The 18,513-nt window shown below is 36.8% G+C and overlaps 1 protein-coding gene across 2 annotated transcripts in view; it reads right to left on the bottom strand.

Moving 5' to 3' along the window:
• Nucleotides 1-3,421: 3,421 nt before the first annotated feature.
• The window catches only part of CEP192 (centrosomal protein 192), a 79,593-nt gene continuing 64,501 nt past the window's right edge, over nt 3,422-18,513 (bottom strand). For both annotated transcript variants that reach the window (XM_064443059.1, XM_064443060.1), the window contains 7 exons: nt 17,519-17,598; nt 16,546-16,641; nt 14,893-15,012; nt 10,924-11,042; nt 9,863-9,986; nt 9,345-9,403; nt 3,422-3,915 (listed from right to left, as the gene is read on the bottom strand). In XM_064443059.1, the coding sequence (XP_064299129.1) occupies nt 3,765-3,915; nt 9,345-9,403; nt 9,863-9,986; nt 10,924-11,042; nt 14,893-15,012; nt 16,546-16,641; nt 17,519-17,598 (749 nt within the window). In that variant the 3' untranslated portion in view covers nt 3,422-3,764. The remainder of the gene's footprint in view (nt 3,916-9,344; nt 9,404-9,862; nt 9,987-10,923; nt 11,043-14,892; nt 15,013-16,545; nt 16,642-17,518; nt 17,599-18,513) is intronic.

Raw genomic sequence — 18,513 nt, 5'->3', positions numbered from 1 at the left:
CTCAAAGCAAGATAGTCTTGACTGCAAAAGTTTACTACATAGATAAGGCAACCATGGGGAAAGGAAGCAGTCTCACTTTACAGACTAGGAATGGAAGCAGTTTGAAGTGACTTCCTCAAGACTTTTTTGAAGTCCCACTGATATTCTCACTTTGCAAGAAAAAATACATTGGCTATGCTCCAGCTCTTACACCTTCACTATTGGGGAAAAACACCCAAAACTGATGAAACGGCTGTCTATCAAAAACTTGGGCTTCCACTGAAATACTCCTTTCCTCTTCCTCACAAAAAAAACCCAAAACAAAACACACATGCACAACTTACTCTTCAGCAGGTAGGTTAATTATACATCATGTAGTACTAATAGAAATTTGTTAAACATTTGTGAAACAAGAGCCTAAGAGTAGGACCGCTAAAATATTAGATTACCTATCCATCTTACATCACCTGGAATCATTTTGATTTGTCTTACAAGTATACCAATATAATTCAAAGAGCCAAAACGACTGCTGGGACAAGTGCTTTAGGGATGTTCTCCAGCACAGAGTCTAGTCACAGAGTTTAGTCACGGAGTTACTAGCCTGTAGCTTCCTCTTCATACTGCAGAGAAAATCATTGTTACTACAGGTGAATCCAGCAAAATGGCCTGCAAATAGATGCAAATATATTTAGCATCACCTACAAACCAGGATTCCCTTGGATAACAAGGGCAGGTCATTTGCTCACACTTGTTCTTCAAAATGTGTTTCGCCCATATATATACACGTACACATTTATGCACACACGCACACACACAGAGTTCAGCACAGAGTATCTGTAGCAGCACATTCTTCACCCTCTTCCTCTCCTACATCCAATGCAGGTGGGAACATAGCAAAGAATGCATAACCATTCCTCCCAGTTCTTCTCAAGAATTCAAGAAAAGCCCATGAAAAGAAGCACAGAGTCCCAGCCAGCAGCCCTGTCATAGGAACAGCGAACAAAGACAATTCTAATTCTGAATTTAGACCAAATAATTATCCAAAACAGGGGTTTCTTATTGCAATTCAAAGGAACTCTTTTATGAAGACCACTACTTAGGAGGAAATTCTCTGTGACAATACTGGCAGCCATTTCAACTCCTTAGGCATGGACAGAAACAAGGCATCTTTTTAGAGAGGCTTGTCATAAATACAAATTACAGAAGGAACAGAGGCTGGTCCAGCATCAGTCATGAAGGTTTAATTCTGCAAGATTGAAATTTAGAGGTAAAATAATCTGGAATAAACTGATATCACAATCAATCTTTGACAAAAATTTTGGATGTGTTTTAAGAGTTATTTTATGCTTATCTAAACCACTGTTATGAAGGATCTTACCACAGGAGGGACCATCATCTTACCTTGTGGAAACAGCTACTAAAAACATCCCAATGGATAGTAGAAGGTACAAAATCACATAGCTTTTATTAAGATAGTGGTTCTTCCTCCTTAGTGATCAAGCTTCCTTATTAACAGACAGTCATCTAAAGACAATTTCTACTAAGAAACCAAGGTCCTTGAGGAAAAGGTAAAGGTTAATCAATCCTTCCAGAAACTGTTTCAGAAAAGACTATCATAACATTGAGCATGTAAGACTAAACTGCAGAGCTCGTTAAAATGTCAGGTTTAAGCGTATGGTCAAAAATAGCTGCTAGGGTAGTAAATATATAGAGGAGATTACTTCCGTGAACAACAAATCACAAGCCTTCCCGTCAATAAATAAGACTTCAGCTACATTAACACAAAACATGAAACAACAGAAGAGAATCTGTAGAAGAGCTGGACCTGAAGTCTATACTACCTGCATCTCACGAGGATTATTCTAGACTAGCAAGAGGCAAGGACAACTTTAGAACAGAGGGAAACTAAGAAATGCAAAGGCTTTGAAGATAGTGACATCGAGACACTGGTCCCTCTTCCAGCTCTGGAAGGGACTTCTGATTGTGCTTCTAGAACTGAACCAACATATGCTTTTGGATACTAAGGTCTTTCTCAAATGAAGCACCCAAGCCTGTTGAGGTAAGGCAGCAGACAGAAGATTTCCTCCATTCCAGTTCTGTATTCACAAGTACATCAACTAAAGAAGGGTAGACATGGTGCTTGAGGATATGGTTTATTGGTGGACTTGGCAGTGATAGGTTAGCGGTTGGACTCTATGACCTTAAGGGTCTTTTCCAACCTTAACGATTCTATGATTCTAACTAGGGAAACATGCAAGCAACATCTGGCACAGACAGGGCAAGAGGAATATGGTTACAACATCTAGCAGGCAGGAGCTTAGGAGTTGACGGAAGAATAAGGCGGTGGCAAGTCTTCTGATGTCTAGTTTAATTTCTTTTAGTTAATCTTCCCTTCCTTGTTTCCAGACTGCTGAGAAACAAGGTTTTATGAAGAAGTGGAAGCTTTAGTATACTTTAACATAATACTGGTGGTGTGTATCAAAGGCGATGCACTGGGTAATTCAGGGTTTCCCTCCCATTTTTTTCAAATTTCAGTTGTTTGAAAATGCAGTTAAACAACCTCATATTGAAAGGAATTTCACTCACACTTCTACCAACCTGAAGAAAGGAATAGTGTACATAAGCTATGACAGAACGATGCTGCCAAAAATCTACATTTCTAGCTTAAGGCATCTTCAGATATCTGTAGCTGCATGCTACAGAAATAAAATAGCAGACAGAGCCAAAGGGTACAAAGGACATGGTGATAATGGGTAATCTGATTGCGGAACTGTTGTTCATTGACTCTTACAATATGAGAACTGAAGAATGCTCAACAAAATTATAAAGAAGCCAGTTTAGCACACAAAACCTAACTTTTCTTAGAAGAGCACAGAGTGAACGTTTAGAGCTTGCTGCCACATGAAGTTGTGGAAACAATGTATCAAAAGGGTTCAAAAAGGTAAATGGATAAATTCTCAAAAAGGTCCTTAAAAGGAAAAAAAATATGGTAAGTGGGAATCTACCTCCCATCCCTAATCCAATGACTGCAGGTGCTGACGAAATGCAAGCAAAGTGATCCAAAGGCAGCAGACAGGCTTATGGCATCTCTCAAAGCAACATCTTTTCACCACTGTCAGAGGCAGAATGCTCGGTTAGATGAATCGTTCTGGAGGACTGAAGGGAGTATTGCTCATGTTTAATTTTTTTTTTCACATTATTAGAGATAAAACAACAATGCTTATGCCTGCCACTGAACTGTGTAAAAAGTTTAGGGCTGATTGTCAGATCAGTCTGATCCCAGCTTTACTAGATGGAAACATGATATTAACTGGTCAGCTTCTGTACTGCAATCCCTCCCCGCAAAGCCCCCCAGAAGACTAGCACTGCCTAAGAGCAGACAGCTTGATCTCTTACCTACAGCCAGGAATCCTCTAACCAAAGACAGACATCAGGTAGAATAAACTGTTAATACATATATTTTATTTCTGTATTTACAATGCTTAAAATAAAATATATCAGTATCTAGCAATTCCTAATAAATGCAAAAATAGAAAACTTCCCTTTTCAAAAGTGCAGAAACATAAATTAGAACATGATAACTTTAAAATATACAGTGTTATTTCTCAGTGTTTTTACTATGAAACAGATTTTTAAAACAAGCACCATAATTCATCTTAGAGAAGACTTTCCATCAAAGCAGCATCACAGGGCAAAACAAGTAGGACGTTAGCATGGAAGTATAGTAGCAAATCTTTGAATATTTGAAATGGCATAAACTGTTATAAATTATTATAAACAGTTTTTTATAACTGTTCTATTTTTTTTGCAATAGCTTTACCACACAGCCGAATATTAACTGAGCCATATTTGCTCGTCAGCACAACGAAGAGACCTTCAAATTTTCCTTCTGCCTTTGGCTTGAACTGGACTGGCACATTGATGTAATGATGGGATCTGTTAAAAGGCAATTATGTTAATAAACAAGTAAATCCTACCAGACAGAGCAACTCTTGTCTAGTTTAGATTTTCTCAAAATAGTGTACTGGATGTGCACTGGATCATGAAGTTTATTTTTATAGATTTGATTATATTCTTCTGAGGTATTTTAATTGTACAGGTCATTCTTTGCTATTGATTATACAGTACTTTATTGCTGCTAGTTTACCTAAGTAAGTTTGATCTGCCTCTTAGCAATAATACTGACAGTGCATAAACTATATTTAGAGCAAAGGTACCACCTTTCTTCCCTTCAGAAGTCATGTGACAAGTAAAATAAAATTCCCAATTCTTTTGGAAACTCCACCAATTTGAATCCAGTAAAATAATTTCAATTGTTTTTAATTGCCTCCATATTAAGAAATATTTTGCTGAATCATTCAAGTGAATATAACCATCCTCAAACAGTGTTTTAAAGATTTTACTTTACACCTTTTTAGGTTATATAATTCCTCTTCTGTTCAGATTACATAAAAACATACCAAATGTAATGGGTGGCTAGCTTAATTATCAAAAGCCTAGAGTGAACATTTTAAAAAAAATAAGCTATACAAGCAACAAGCTGGAACTGCTGAGCCTATTAGATTCCATGGCATCCAACAAGTATTCAGAACTAACAGACAGGTAAGAGTAACAGACATATTGGAATAACGAAAAATGAACAGCATCACTTGGTAAGACAAAGACAGAAAAAATGGCTTTGTTTTCTTTTATTGTAGTTTCAGTTTTCTGCCCTCAACAGTATTCAGTATCATAGAATCACAGAATGTCCTGTGTTGGAAGGGACCCACAAGGATCATCAAGTCCAACTCCTGTCCCTGTGTAGGACAACCCCAAAATTCACACTGTGTCTCTGAGGACGTTGTCCAAGTGCTTCTTGAATAGCATCAGGCCTGGTGCTGTGACTGCCTCCCTGGGGAGCCTGTTCCAGTGCTCCCCCACCCTGTGCGTGAAGAACCTTTTCCTAATACCCAACCTAAACCTCCCCTGGCCCATCTTCCTGCCATTCCCTCAGGTCCTGACACTGGTCACCAGAGAGAAGAGACCAGCACCTGCCCCTCCTCCTCCCCTTGTGAGGAAGCTGCAGACTGCAATGAGGTCTCCCCTCAGTCTCCTCTTCTCTAGGCTGAACAAACCAAGTGACTTTAGCCACTCCTTATGTTTTCTCCTCTAAACCCTTCACCAACTTCATGGCCCTCCTCTGGACACTCTCTAGTTGCTTTAGATCCTTAACGTACTGTGGTGCCCAACACTGCACACAGTACTTGAGGTGAGGCCACACCAGTGCAGAGTAGAGCAGGACAAGTTGTATTATCCAATGTCCTCCAGCATGTGCTTATTTTCGCTACTTTTTCTTATTTTGATCATACCTTTCTTATTCCCTTCCTCTACTGTAATCCAACCTATTATAAGACTTTGCTCTTACCCTTCTCCTACATTTGGAAATCATAATATTGGCCCTCCAGATAAGCCTGATCCCAGCGTCATTTCTTTAGTGCTAAAACATAAAACAGTTATGCTAGATAATGTTGGTTTTTTTAAAAAAAACAACACAGATCCTGGTCAATCAAGTAACTTAAGAGTACACACTTTCAAAATAAAGACTGGTAGGCTACTGTATTTTTTTAATTGGGTTAATACAAAGCACTGATTATGTAGCACTGAACTACAATCAACAATACAGCAAAGGAGTACAGCCAGATCAGGGTTTCATGTCTCATACTTGATTGCCAAGTGTTGTATAACAAACCTGGCATGCCCTGTCTCTTTATCTATCTATAATATATTGGACAAAAATATTTACCCAGTTTTATTTTTTAAAAAATGCATTTTATAATGAAGAACATCAGTATGACTATTTAATCTATAACGGATGCATTGTATCAGAAAACACAAATTTTAGTAAGAATAGGGTCTGAGGCCACATACAACCAGGCCACCTGAGAAATTATGAAAATAAAAGTAAATTCAGTAGAAAGTCAGGAGGGATGCACAAGTCTATATCATCATCTCCAAAATAACATATGTATGCTTCCTTACATACCCTAACACTTACTCAAAAAGAACAATACAACCAAACTTTTACTATCAAAAACTTAACAGAAAGTTATATATTGTTCTTTTAAAGAGATGACCACATATGGCTGTCAAATGTTAATTTCCAGAATACATACTATATGACCTCAGTGATACTGAGGCAGAGCCCAGATGCTTAGCATCTGACAGCTATATTGAACTCCATTTGACTGCTAAATTCAGGTGTCTATTTGGTCGGTGCTATACACATTACCTTTCTTCCCTAAAAGCAGAATTAATCAGACATTACTTAGAGTTTGTTTCATAGCAGTCAGTTGATTTATCACAATTGGGATAAGTCTCAACATCTTGGATTAGGAAGCATAAGAATTCAAAAGGGAAAGACACTATTTTCATTTTCTTCAACTAACAAAATGGGAAAGTTTAGGGTCCAGCTACTACAAAGCACAAATGTACTTAAAAATGAAACAACCTGGAGGATTTTTCTGAAGTACATTAGCCAGAAACTAGTCAAGAAGAATAATGTCAGGACACCAGAATTCCCCAGCAATTAACTGCTGGGTTTTTGGTGTGGGGGTTTTTTTGGTGGTTTTTTTTTTGTTTGTTTGGTTTTGTTTTTTAAACAAAAAAAATTTACTTTACTTCCAACTTTTCACTGTGTCTGCAACTCAATTAGTCTATGAGTACTATATGGCCTTTACAGGTTGTTGCATTAATTTCAAGTGGTATTTCTGGAAAGTCAGGTATGTCTGAAGCCTACTTCATAGACAAACTAATACTGCAATCTTCTAAACACAACAGCAGCAATAGGTAAGTTCAAAAGGAACAGTATAGGTTAAGTTGCATCTAAGCCATAGGAACCTGACCTATTGTCAATGAATAGTGACTCCTGACACCCAGAATGGTGGTTACCAGAAACATAAATAATTAGTCAACCAAAAAACAGTTTAACCTTTTAGTAATACCCGAAATATATACTACCCTGTATTCAACTTATTTCAGATGACTTCTGAAGGCAATACAATAGAAACACCTTAGTTTTACAACTTTTTTTAGGTAGGTGTAACCTGGTAGTCCTTTCAGAAACATAACTTAGCCAAAGGTTTTAAAAAAAGTCAAGTGTTTTTTAATATTTCATCCATATGTTTATATCACTTAAGACTCATCTTGTTAAAGGTACTCCCTCCGCAGTTAAAAAAAATTCTACTTTGTCAACAAACAGAACTCTTCTTTTGAATGTGAATTACAGACCATATTTATTCCCACCCATTATTTGCAGGACTTATAATATTAGCTAAATGACATCTCTGTGGGTAAAAAACTAAATATATGCTTTAAGATATTCGGTGAAGATTATTAAAATCCCCTTTTTTAATTTTTGTTGCTACAGTTTTGGTTGCAAGACACCATATTTGGATAAAGCCCATTATTACTTTCAATGGAGCAAAGTGTGGTAAAGGAACCAGCAGTGCTACATATTGGTACTTGTGATCACATAACCAATTGAACAATAACTGGCAACCCACAGTACCAGCTTCTGAAGGTCAGACTCTTAGTACTAAGTACAAAAACAAACTTGCAATTCCATCATCCAGATTTAAAACTGGATTACACAGGATTTAGCCCTCGAAGTAAAGAGAATGCAACAGATCACAATTACTTCATGACACTTTTTTGGTCCAAAAATATAGGTAGGTGGTACTTCCTATTTTCACACTGTTATTTACTGTTTCTGCAAACAGTTTTCTTATCCAATTACTTTTAAACATTACTTTGTAAGATGTCCGGTTAACCTAGTTTAGATGGAAACAGTTAACATGGCTTTCTTGAAACTCTCCTTAATGCTGTTCTCAAATAAAAGCCATTTAAAGAAGTTCTTTTAACACTTTTTTAAAAGCATCTAACCAAGTCAAATAATTCTTCTATGCTTTATGCCCTTTAATGGAAGACCTTCTTCAGACATCTGTGTAAACTTCAGGTAAATAATTATTAAAAAGCTAGAAAAGGCCCATATTTACAACTGGAGATAAAACAGCCAAAGTTACTAGAAAAAAAGGTTGCAGAATGTTATTAGAAATTGCAGTATATTCAGTCGATAAACTTTAGAAATGGTAGACTGAACTTTAAACTTGTTAACTCTACTTTGGATAAAAGCAATAGTTTCTCATCTCTCACAGAAAATATACCAAACAGCTTTTACAGAATTCCCCAAGAAGATTTTTGAAATATCTAAGTGTCTTCCAGTGAAGTTGCTCAGCCTTTTTCCAGGGACAATCAAGTCATGCTGTCCTTTGTCTTCAACTGTAGAGCCTCAGACATATCTAGCTAGTCATCTTATTTGGATAGATTTTATCTTGGTCACTGCCTCCATAGAAAACCCTTCTGTGCTGTCTGATGTGACATACTTAATAAAAAGATACCAGTTAAGTAGAAACAATGGAACACATGCCTAAGTGGAGCTATAACACTTTCCACTGAAAAGCAGCCTTAAGAATACCTTGAATACCTGTGGCTATCAGGTATAATAAATCATAATAAAATCTAAGTATCATTGCCAGACACAAAAATAGATTAGGAGCCAGAGTATCTAGCTCCATTTATGATTTTGCTCACAATTTCTGTTCTGTTTATCCTTAGTTTCCCTGTCTTTAAAACAGGGACCTGTTTAAACGCTGAGAACGTATGCTGTATGACTTCTAATGAAATGGTTGCATTTCAGTCTTCCTGACAATCCCACTGTTACAGATGAGCGCGTGAGATGCTACACTTCTTGAAGAAATGACTAATAGGACTGTCAAATACTTGTTGTAATGAACTCTAAAGATGACTGGGTTTATTTTGTGGGATTGTTATCACCAACTTGAAAATTCCTTTTATGCAGGTAATATGCTGAAATACTTGGTATGACCAGGCAATTCCACTGGCTGCTCAAGCCTTGTATTTGCAGAGAACCTTTGATGAAACTCCGCAGGTTTGTCAAATTAGAAGCATGATGAAGGCTATTTGCTTGGTCTGTTGTGCAGAAAGTATAAATGGAAGGAATGACTTGATTGGCACAGCATGCCAAATGGTTAAATGAAGCATTAGGCTTAGCATTAAAAGCAGCAGCACTGTTAGGAACAATTTGCAGGGAAGAAATTGGCAGATGCAGAAATAACTGTGTGGGCTCATTCTGCTTCTAACCAACATCACAGAGTACAGCTTAGCAAAAAAAAAGGCTTTAACTAGACAACGAAAATGTTTGATATTTATAACTACATTTTATCAACGTACCTATAGAGAAGATATTTATCTTACTGAATTACTTGTTTAATTTGTTAGGAGAGAACGTTAGCATATGCATTACTCACCTTAGAGAGTATTTCGAGTGCTTGATGTAGAAAGGCTCGCCGGGACTTAAAAATTTCAGCTGCGATTTAATACAAAATGCTTAAAAGTGCACTATATCTATGCGTATCATATTCAATTTATGACATGCTTAAGATAAATCAGGTCACTTACAAATACAGACCCAGGGTTTAAAAATAAAGCATGCCCCTGTTTGTGCATAGCATGAAAAATTCACACCTCAATATTTTAATAAGGTTAAAAAATAAAATAAATCAGAATAATAACAAATCGATGCAAACTATAATCTATTATTTTTTCAGTTGCAAATATATTTCAAATACACTCAATGATCCAGTCAGACAAAAGAAGAGAGAAAAATTACAGGAGAGCAAAATTCTTCAAACATAATATTGATTTTTTGAAACTAACAGAGACTTGTACTATTGCAATCTTCTGTCAAGAGTAAAAAAAGCCAGTGCAGTTGAACTGTTGAAAGGACTTATGAAAATGTATTTAAAATAACATTTGTCAAACTTACCAAGTGTGTTGTAAAGGAATTATTCCGCAGGTTGACCTTCAACGTGCATGATTCCCCAACTCTAGTTGGAGGAAAAGTGTACAGGTCTTCCGGTGCATATAACCCTCGAGTTATCTCATTTTGTCTGATTTGAAAAAGGGATTTAAGAAATTAAGATTTCCTACTTATATGGTCTGCATATATTGATTGCATACTTCAAGATACAGGTGTGTATTCTCAGAATAAATCAGGAAAAATTGGAAGATCCTGAAGGCATCAACTCTCTCACAAATTTTACAGGCAATACATTTTAGACAAAGAATAATGAAAGCATCGCTGTGGCATAAATATATGTGGCATAAATATATTTACTTATTTACTTATATGCGCTTTCACAATCTGAAATTTTCCCCCATATGCTTTAGTAGGGAACTAGACTCTGCTTGGAGATGCCACAATTAACGAAAACATTTTACTCCCCTGCCACATTCACATCATCCCATAGCAAAAGAACTGGAAACCGACTTAAGACTGAAGAACAGCGAGGTCAAGACACACAATACAGTGGTCTTCTCAGAAGTGACTTTACATTTCTACAGGGTCTCCGAAAGGGGAGTATACAAAAAGCATACACAACGTCCTACTGCTGATACCAGGTCATTCACAACAGCAAATCATGGTTAGGCAACTTAAAACCTAACTGAAAAGAAAAAGCATGGGAGATTGAACAATACAAAGCAATTAAGAGTTTTGGCAAATCTGGTTTTTGCAGCTCTTTACTCTTTAACATAGAATTGTAGAATAATTCAGGTCAGAAAAGACTCAGGAGGTCTCTAGTTCAACCTCTTGCTCCAGTCAGGGCCTGCTGTGAGGTCAGATCAGGCTGCTTAGGACTTTGTCCAGTCAGATCCTAAAAACCTTCAAGGACAGAGACTGCACAGCCTCTCTAGACAGCCTGTTCCACCACATAGCTGTCCTAATGGTTAAAAAGGTTTTGGTTATGGGGTTGGGTCCCACCCTTCGCTTCCCTCCACCTTTAACCAGTTGCAGACTCTCTCATTCCAAGTTTTGTCTCTACATACCTTGCTTTAATTGTATGTGCTTCAGAATAAACCATTTCTGGTATAACTGGAAGCTCAGTTTTTGTGAAGGCACTTGCAGAAGCTTTCACAGTTGAGGTTTCATTTTCTGTTATAATACCCTATTGTCAAAAATAGAGAAGTCTTTAAACTTTGCATTTAAAAATGTTTAGGTATTCAAGTATGTAAGTCACTTCCCTTACCCAATCCAACACTTTTTATTTAAAGTATAATCTTCCAGGAACAGTAAAGTCTGGATCATTGAGACAGAAGCAATTATTTAGCAGGAATACTTTAACAGGCTTCTGTGTCTTATTAATACTTTATTTGTTACAAGTAAGTTCCCCACAAACTAGCAGTGCAGTTGGAATCTCAAGAAATCTGCTAGCAACGAAGATTTTAGTAAAAGCCAAAATAAAAACCAATTCATCTGCAGATACTCTGCCCATATGCCTCAAGAACAGCAGTTGGCTAAGCAACTGCTCAGAAAGAAGTCAGGCATAAGTCATCATTATAGTTTGAATTCTCACAACAGCAAAAAGCTTTGTAATAATTTTGTATTATGAATACTACACACTTCTCAAAGAAAGGTCTCTCTAGGGCAACAGAATCTAATAATGCATGGCATGGTAATGTTTACATTCGGAAATTAGGCCAAAATATTTACCATTGTCAGGACCCCCATTCAGTGTACTCTAACACAAGGAGACCAGATCACCCTAAGGGAACACTTCACCAGATAGCCAATTTCAAATTCTACTTTGTTTAACATATCTAGCCAGATACTGTTTGGAGTCCCTTGGGTCACAACATCTTGAAGAAAGTTAAAGAACCAAAAGAACCTCCTACGCTTACAGTTGTACAACATGAACTCAGTTTTTGAAACGGTGCTGACATTTTAGACAAGCAGTTGATTCCCTTACTCAGGGAAGACTAAAAAAATAGATTCATCTTCAATAGAGCTGCTATGACAAACTTGTCTTTTAGACATTCATTTCTTCTATTGAAAGACCTCCTAATCAGTCTGTCAGAAATAGCAGCAGCAGCAAAGAAAAAACACATTAATTTTAAAGAATATTTTTCAGTTGCAAATAACTCATGAACCATAGTAGAACCCAATACGTAAAGACAAGAACAGATTTGTACATGTGTCTTGTTTCAAGAGCTTTTAATTTTTCATGTAGTGAGAAATGATGGGTGTCATGCCTCAGTGTTATCATTTAAATTCTAATTTAGCAATAAGGCAAGTCTACTGCATGGGGATAAGGCACATTATGGAAAACATCAGAAATTCCCCCCCAGTCTTCATATGGACATCTTGAAGTACTGCATGCTTTACCATAGCCTATACTGACTTTTCCTCTTTCAAATGAAAGCATTAGGTTAATGGTGTCTAAATGGTTACAACTGAGTGCTGTTGTTCCAAAGCAACCTCAGAAGCATAGAAAATTGTTTAACTTTAAAACTGGAATTATTTTGCTTATAGGCTTTAAAAAGATTTTTCTTCCTCTTGCTTCTGGGCTACACAAAGAAGATGAAGCTTTGTACTGCTGACAATAACACAAAACATACTGCTAACTAAGAATCCTGATTTGAATAAGTATCAAGAAATTAAACTCAGTTTGCTGCAAAATGATACATTAAGAAGTTACATGGTTACACAGCTGGAGTACATAAACCACATAAATTAAAAAACTGTACGCACTTAACATTTGTAATATCTTCATGTAACAGCAGGGATGCTTTACACAGTCCTCAACTTTCTATGTGCTAAATGAGTAATCAGAACTTAGGTGCTGCCTCAGCCTTCTGGCAGGTTCTTGCTAGTTCCCCATTCACCCAGAAGGGACCAATAACTAGACCGAAATACCAATCCAAGACTTCTGTGCACGATGGTGATACTCTTAGCTCAGTGATCTTAGAACTATACCTGATAGCAGCCTAACAAATGTTTCTCAGGAAAAGAAAAAAAAACAAGCTTGAAGGGCCATTAACTGAGAGGTTGGGGCTGCAAAGCACATGTAGAATCCCTCCTTTCTTTGTCTCTAGGGTCAGTTTTGGAGGCATGATCTTATGAGCTCCTGACTATGGAGTTTCTAGCAGTGGGGACTGCAAACACATGCAGAGCATAATCAAAGTCACAGTTAATTGTTTTTTCAGGAAAAAAAAATGAATGTGGTAAGTGCCACTGATTTTCCTGACTTGACCTTGTTCTTTTAGTTCTTTCCGGAGCTCTTCCAAATTTTCCATTTCTTTTGAACTGGTGCTATAAATAAATACCACTCAGTCACTCTGAATGACAGCCAGTCAGTCTTCCCACTTCATTCTATCAGAAGTCACATTAACCAGAAATGTAGCCCTGCCTCAGTAAACCTAGCAGGATCCAAGCCCTTTTCAAAGTTGTGGTAACACAGTCTAAACTCTTGATCCCTAGTGCATAATGGATAACTGACTTGTCTTCTCTACTAAAAGTGCATCTGATTAAAAAGCTGCATCAATCTAAGCAAACATTCTGTGTTGACCTTTCTTCCAAACAGATGTACAGTTCCTTACCTAGTTGATAAACAAAACATTTCCCTTTCAACTCTTTTTCAAAATGATCATGACACCTTTCAATATTTTCCACAATTTTTTTCCCATATGCACAAAGAGATGCTGGAAAGAACTAATTGTTAACAGCTTTGAAAAAAAAATCAAGAACAAATCTGACACCATAGTTCAAAAAAATTAGTATCAAGTTGTGCCACTCAGAGATTTACCCAACTCTGACTAGTCACATTTTAAGAACAGACTTCTTCAAAACTCAAGATTTCTAATAAAGAATTCATCTCTCAATTTCAACTAGCTTTAAAGAGACAAATGGCATAGACGTTTTCCTCATTTTAATGAAAATTATATGCAAAGAATTAGATGAAAGCTGAATAAAAAACCCTCTCAAACCAAACATTATACAGGTCTCATTCTTCATGTCAAAATTAGAAGTCATTTAACATATACTTTTTTTAAGTCCCCTTTTCAACACACTTAACTACTGGGAAGAACAAGGACCCTACAAAATAAAAGGTAAGGTACCCTGGCAAGAAGGGTAAGGAAGGTTCCTACTACAAAAACAGGCTTGGTATTCTAAAGAAAGATCCCAAATCTTTATCCGGGCTTCTTAGAAAAATCAAGTCGAAGTCTCTCGAGAGGACAGCAAAGAGTATATAGCAACCACGCAGTACTAAATGTAAAAAGCTCTTCACATTCAGCTCATTTAATCAATCATTAGAATTAATTCTTCCTAATAGTAAAAGATTCTTCGTCCTACATTAAGTCCTCTTGTATGGACAGTGAGGCAGGGATTAAAAGCAAGGTAAGGAGAGAGCGTGCAGAAAATCAGTTCTAGTTCCCAAACGCCTCCTTCCAAGCCTCACCTTAAAGCTAGAGCTGAGGAACAACAGGGGAGCAAAGGAGAACTCAAATCCAATCGCTCCTCTGTACAAATCTCAAAGATCACCCCCACCTACGTTGTTACTATGCTAAAAAACTTGAATAGATTCTATCAGACACATCCATATCTCCAATATGAATATCAGAAAGTTCCAATATTGCATTAAGTTACATATTATACCAAAGGTCAGTTACATTGCTATTTCTTTACAAAAATAAAACAAATCCACTTAGTGCCTGATACAAACAAATCAGCATCTACAGAAACAATTCCCACAGAAAGGCAAGTTGTCTCTACTTTCTGAGAACAAAACAAAATTTTAAGTCTTAAATGGCAAAGGATAATGCATTTTCTCATAAGCAAGACGAAAAAAAGTATTTCTGTAACGTAAGAAAAACAATAGAGTTTAGTGCAACAAAAATATCAGCGGGTTTTTTTTTCAGAATACGCCAGCACATATGAGAAGGAGCACTGTAGAGTAAAATTAAGATGTTATCAAAAATTTGTGCTCAGGACAGTATTTATAGCATTTATATACTTACTGCTCCAGAAAGCTGAAATCTTAGTTTGTGTTTCCAACTAGGCTTTTCAACTGGGTGACACTCAAGGTCCCAAAACTGGGAGTAATCCCCTTTATCTCTAGGTAAAAAAATTACAGCAACCTAGCAAACAAGAGAAAAATTTTGCAGAAGCTATTAAAATAATCTATACATCTTCACAATTTTACCTACACAAAGTTACAGTTACGCCAGCGCAAAACTTGCACACTACAGAACACACATTCCACACACAGGAGACCTTGCAGAAGACAATACAGCTCATCCTCCTCTGCCCACAAGAGAGAGTTCCAATGAAATAGGTCGTGCAAGCAATCTCGAACAAAAATTGAGTTCAGCTAATCTGCTTCAAGCAAAGTGAGCAAGTGCTTGCACAATTATTTCTGTTAGTAAAATGGAAAAGAAGGGGACCACGAGGGGAAATACATGCAGCTGAAAGACAGCAATACTTCCTTCATCTGTCAGGCTAAGATGTGAACAACTGTACTCCTCCAGCTCCAAGTCTGCAAGCACACTGTGCTACAAGTACTAGAAGGGCCGAAATTTAAACCAACTTGCAGGCTATGCATTTGTTACATAGGTGACCCTTGGGGATGACCAAAGGCTTGTCTCTGTATAGTGCTGCACCAGGTTAATTCACGAGTAAACTTGCATTGTTTTCAGAGTTGAGGTTGGGGAAAGAAAGAGAAGGGGAGGAACAGATTAGATCACTACAACTACACCTAATTAGCTAAACATTATCATACCCACTGCAAAAAACAGCAAGTCATGATGGCACTCTACCTTGTCAGCTCCAGCCAACAGCCTGACATGCCAATAACGTAAATGTTATTCAGATAGACCTGAACTAGGATTGCTAAGGCAAAGACAATTTTTAAATTCAAATAGTGGTTTTCAGTATTATGAAATAACTATGAAACTGGACAGGAGTAAGTATTTTATGCCTTGTAAATAGATTACCAATTACATCATAGAAATAATGTAGTTAAGGAATGTCATAATGATCCATAATGATTAAAAGATAGGTGTTCATCAATATGAACAGATAGAATTATAGTAGTATGGAGAGAGAAGGTGAGGGACAAAAGCCCCATATAAAGCACATCCAAGGACATGCTGAATGGGTTTATAATTGTGGTTATGAAACCCTCTACTGGCCAGGAGATAACATTGTAAGCCAAATGAAATTAACCTGAGGAACAGACAACTGTTCTTGAACAAGTATGACAAGACCGCTTCTAAGGAAGGGAAATCAGTTCTCACACCACTTTCATAAGAACCCAGTATTATTTGTGATTTTCTTGTGGATTTTCATAAAACATTTAGAAACAATTTTCTGTTCTAGAATAATTTATCTTTGAAAACACAAAAACAAAACACAAAAACACCACCATGTTAAAGTCAAACTACAAATTGCATGAATTCTTAGAATCAACTCAGCTGACTTTATAACAGCTGTGGTAAGTAGATACTGACTCCCAGAACCCCATTTTGGAAGGCCAACATTTTATCATTATCAGGTAAAGTATGACCAGCTTCAAAATTCCAACTGTTATTTCAGATAATTTCTCATGTAAGATCCTATTTTACAAGTGAGATACACTAATACGTTTGAAGTATTTATAAATGTCAGTTTACCTTCTCTTTTCCATGAGCTTCAAGAGTACCAGAAACACGGGAGCATCTGAAAGCGGAGTAAGTAACCCTATAAACACAACCAGTTCCGTCCACATCCTGCAAATAAAGTTGTGAGTCAGATTCAGAAAAAAAAAGAAAAAACCCAACCACCCCATACACAATACACCCATACACAGACCATCCTTGCAAAGGACTGATGAAAATACACCCACTCAAGCTGCTTTCAAGAGAACAAATAAAATTGATTCCATAACAGCAAATGAATAAAGACTAAAACTACATCATCTATGCAGTCACCGTGACTACTGACTTCCATTTTAGAGGTGGTGCACTGCCTGGAACATGGCATACTCAGTTGTCTGGGCTACAGTTAAGAGTGCTACATAATCATTTTTAATCATTTCATGACAACAGACCATAATATTATAGCATAAAATTAAAGTGACCATCACAGCATTTCAGACTATCAAAACAATAGGGAAGCATTTACAAATATCAATGGTACAGCTACAGTAATTGCACAGGCAACAGCAGTGTAATTCAAATATCCTTGACCTAACTTTACCTACAGAGATACCATGTACAGCGTAATTCCAGCAGCACAAGTCTCAAAACAAGGCAAGTCTAGCATTCTGGAACCAAAAGGGACACACACCTTTCATGTATGCTTGACTACTTAATGCTATCTTGATTAGAATACTGGATAAGCATAAGCAAACTCTGTAAGACAGTGAGACAGAAATTGTCCCACAGAGGACCGATTTGCAGTCAGGGAACACATTACAGATGAAAAAAGTAGTAAAACATTTCCCTGGTATAGGCAGAGACAGAAAGAAACTCTGTAACTGAGTCCATGCTCAAATATATACTCTTTCTTGAGAAGATGCAGGAGGAGAGGGAGCACACAGCAGGAAGAAAGAACGAAAAAAACCAAGAGATTTACATAAAACTACCAACACAAGCATTCACTCACTTTAACATAGGGTGGTGCAAAAGATGACAAATTCCACTTCACATTTTCATCCCCTTTATTCTCCATTTCCAGGTAACTCTCTAGAAGAGAAATATCAGAATAATACGTTAAATGTCTTTGTTCAAGTGTCTTCAGTAGAAAGAGTTTAAACAGAAACTGTTTCAAGACACACAGAAATTTAATGGAAACAGTCCTCATGACGCCAGCTCTAAAAGCAGACTCATAAAAAGCACACAAAATTCTCAAAAGCTTATACAAAAGAAATTTGGAAGTAAAGTCTCCTAGTGAAGAATCATATTGAAGATGCTTTCAAGAAACAAAGTGAGACCTAGGTCTCACCCCCAATAACCCTAAAACAATAACAGAAAATTCTCTACAAGAATCTGAAGCATATCAAAGAATGTTATGTGAATGTATTGCTAGAAGTAAGAAGCTAACTTCCTATAGATCTCTCTTCTATTTGTCATGTTCTGGATATAAGTCACCTCCAACAGTCTCCATTTATTGCACTGAGACTTTTGGCAGATACCTTCACATATCAGTATACAAAACAATAAATACAAAAAAACCTCACAAAATACCCAACTCCCTCCCAAGATACCATCGGATTATTCAGGGAAAAACACTGATAGTATTCTAGTTTGGGACCAATCAAATAGTTACATCAACTAAAATCTGTTCTCATCCTAGCAGGGATTTGTTACTCAGCATACATTATTTATACACACACACACATATTTTTATATATATACACACATACACACATACATATGAAGCCTCAATAAAAAGTCTGTTTGACTTGCAGAAAGAATAACTACTGACATTATCAGAAAATCCCAACTTTGACAGTATCAATAAGCATATTTCACACCTTGAAATGTGCCTCTTGGCAAGAATCAACAGAACATTTGTAAGATCATCTCAGTCTAGAGTAGCACTGCAGGAAGTTTAGCAACATATATTTTAAATGGGACATTTATAAAAATAGGAAAGGA

The sequence above is a fragment of the Phalacrocorax carbo genome, chromosome 2 (genome assembly GCF_963921805.1).
Source record: "Phalacrocorax carbo chromosome 2, bPhaCar2.1, whole genome shotgun sequence".
Classification (NCBI taxonomy): domain Eukaryota; kingdom Metazoa; phylum Chordata; class Aves; order Suliformes; family Phalacrocoracidae; genus Phalacrocorax; species Phalacrocorax carbo.
The sequence above is the reverse complement of the archived record's forward strand: the minus strand, read 5'-3'. Positions and strand labels throughout refer to the sequence as shown.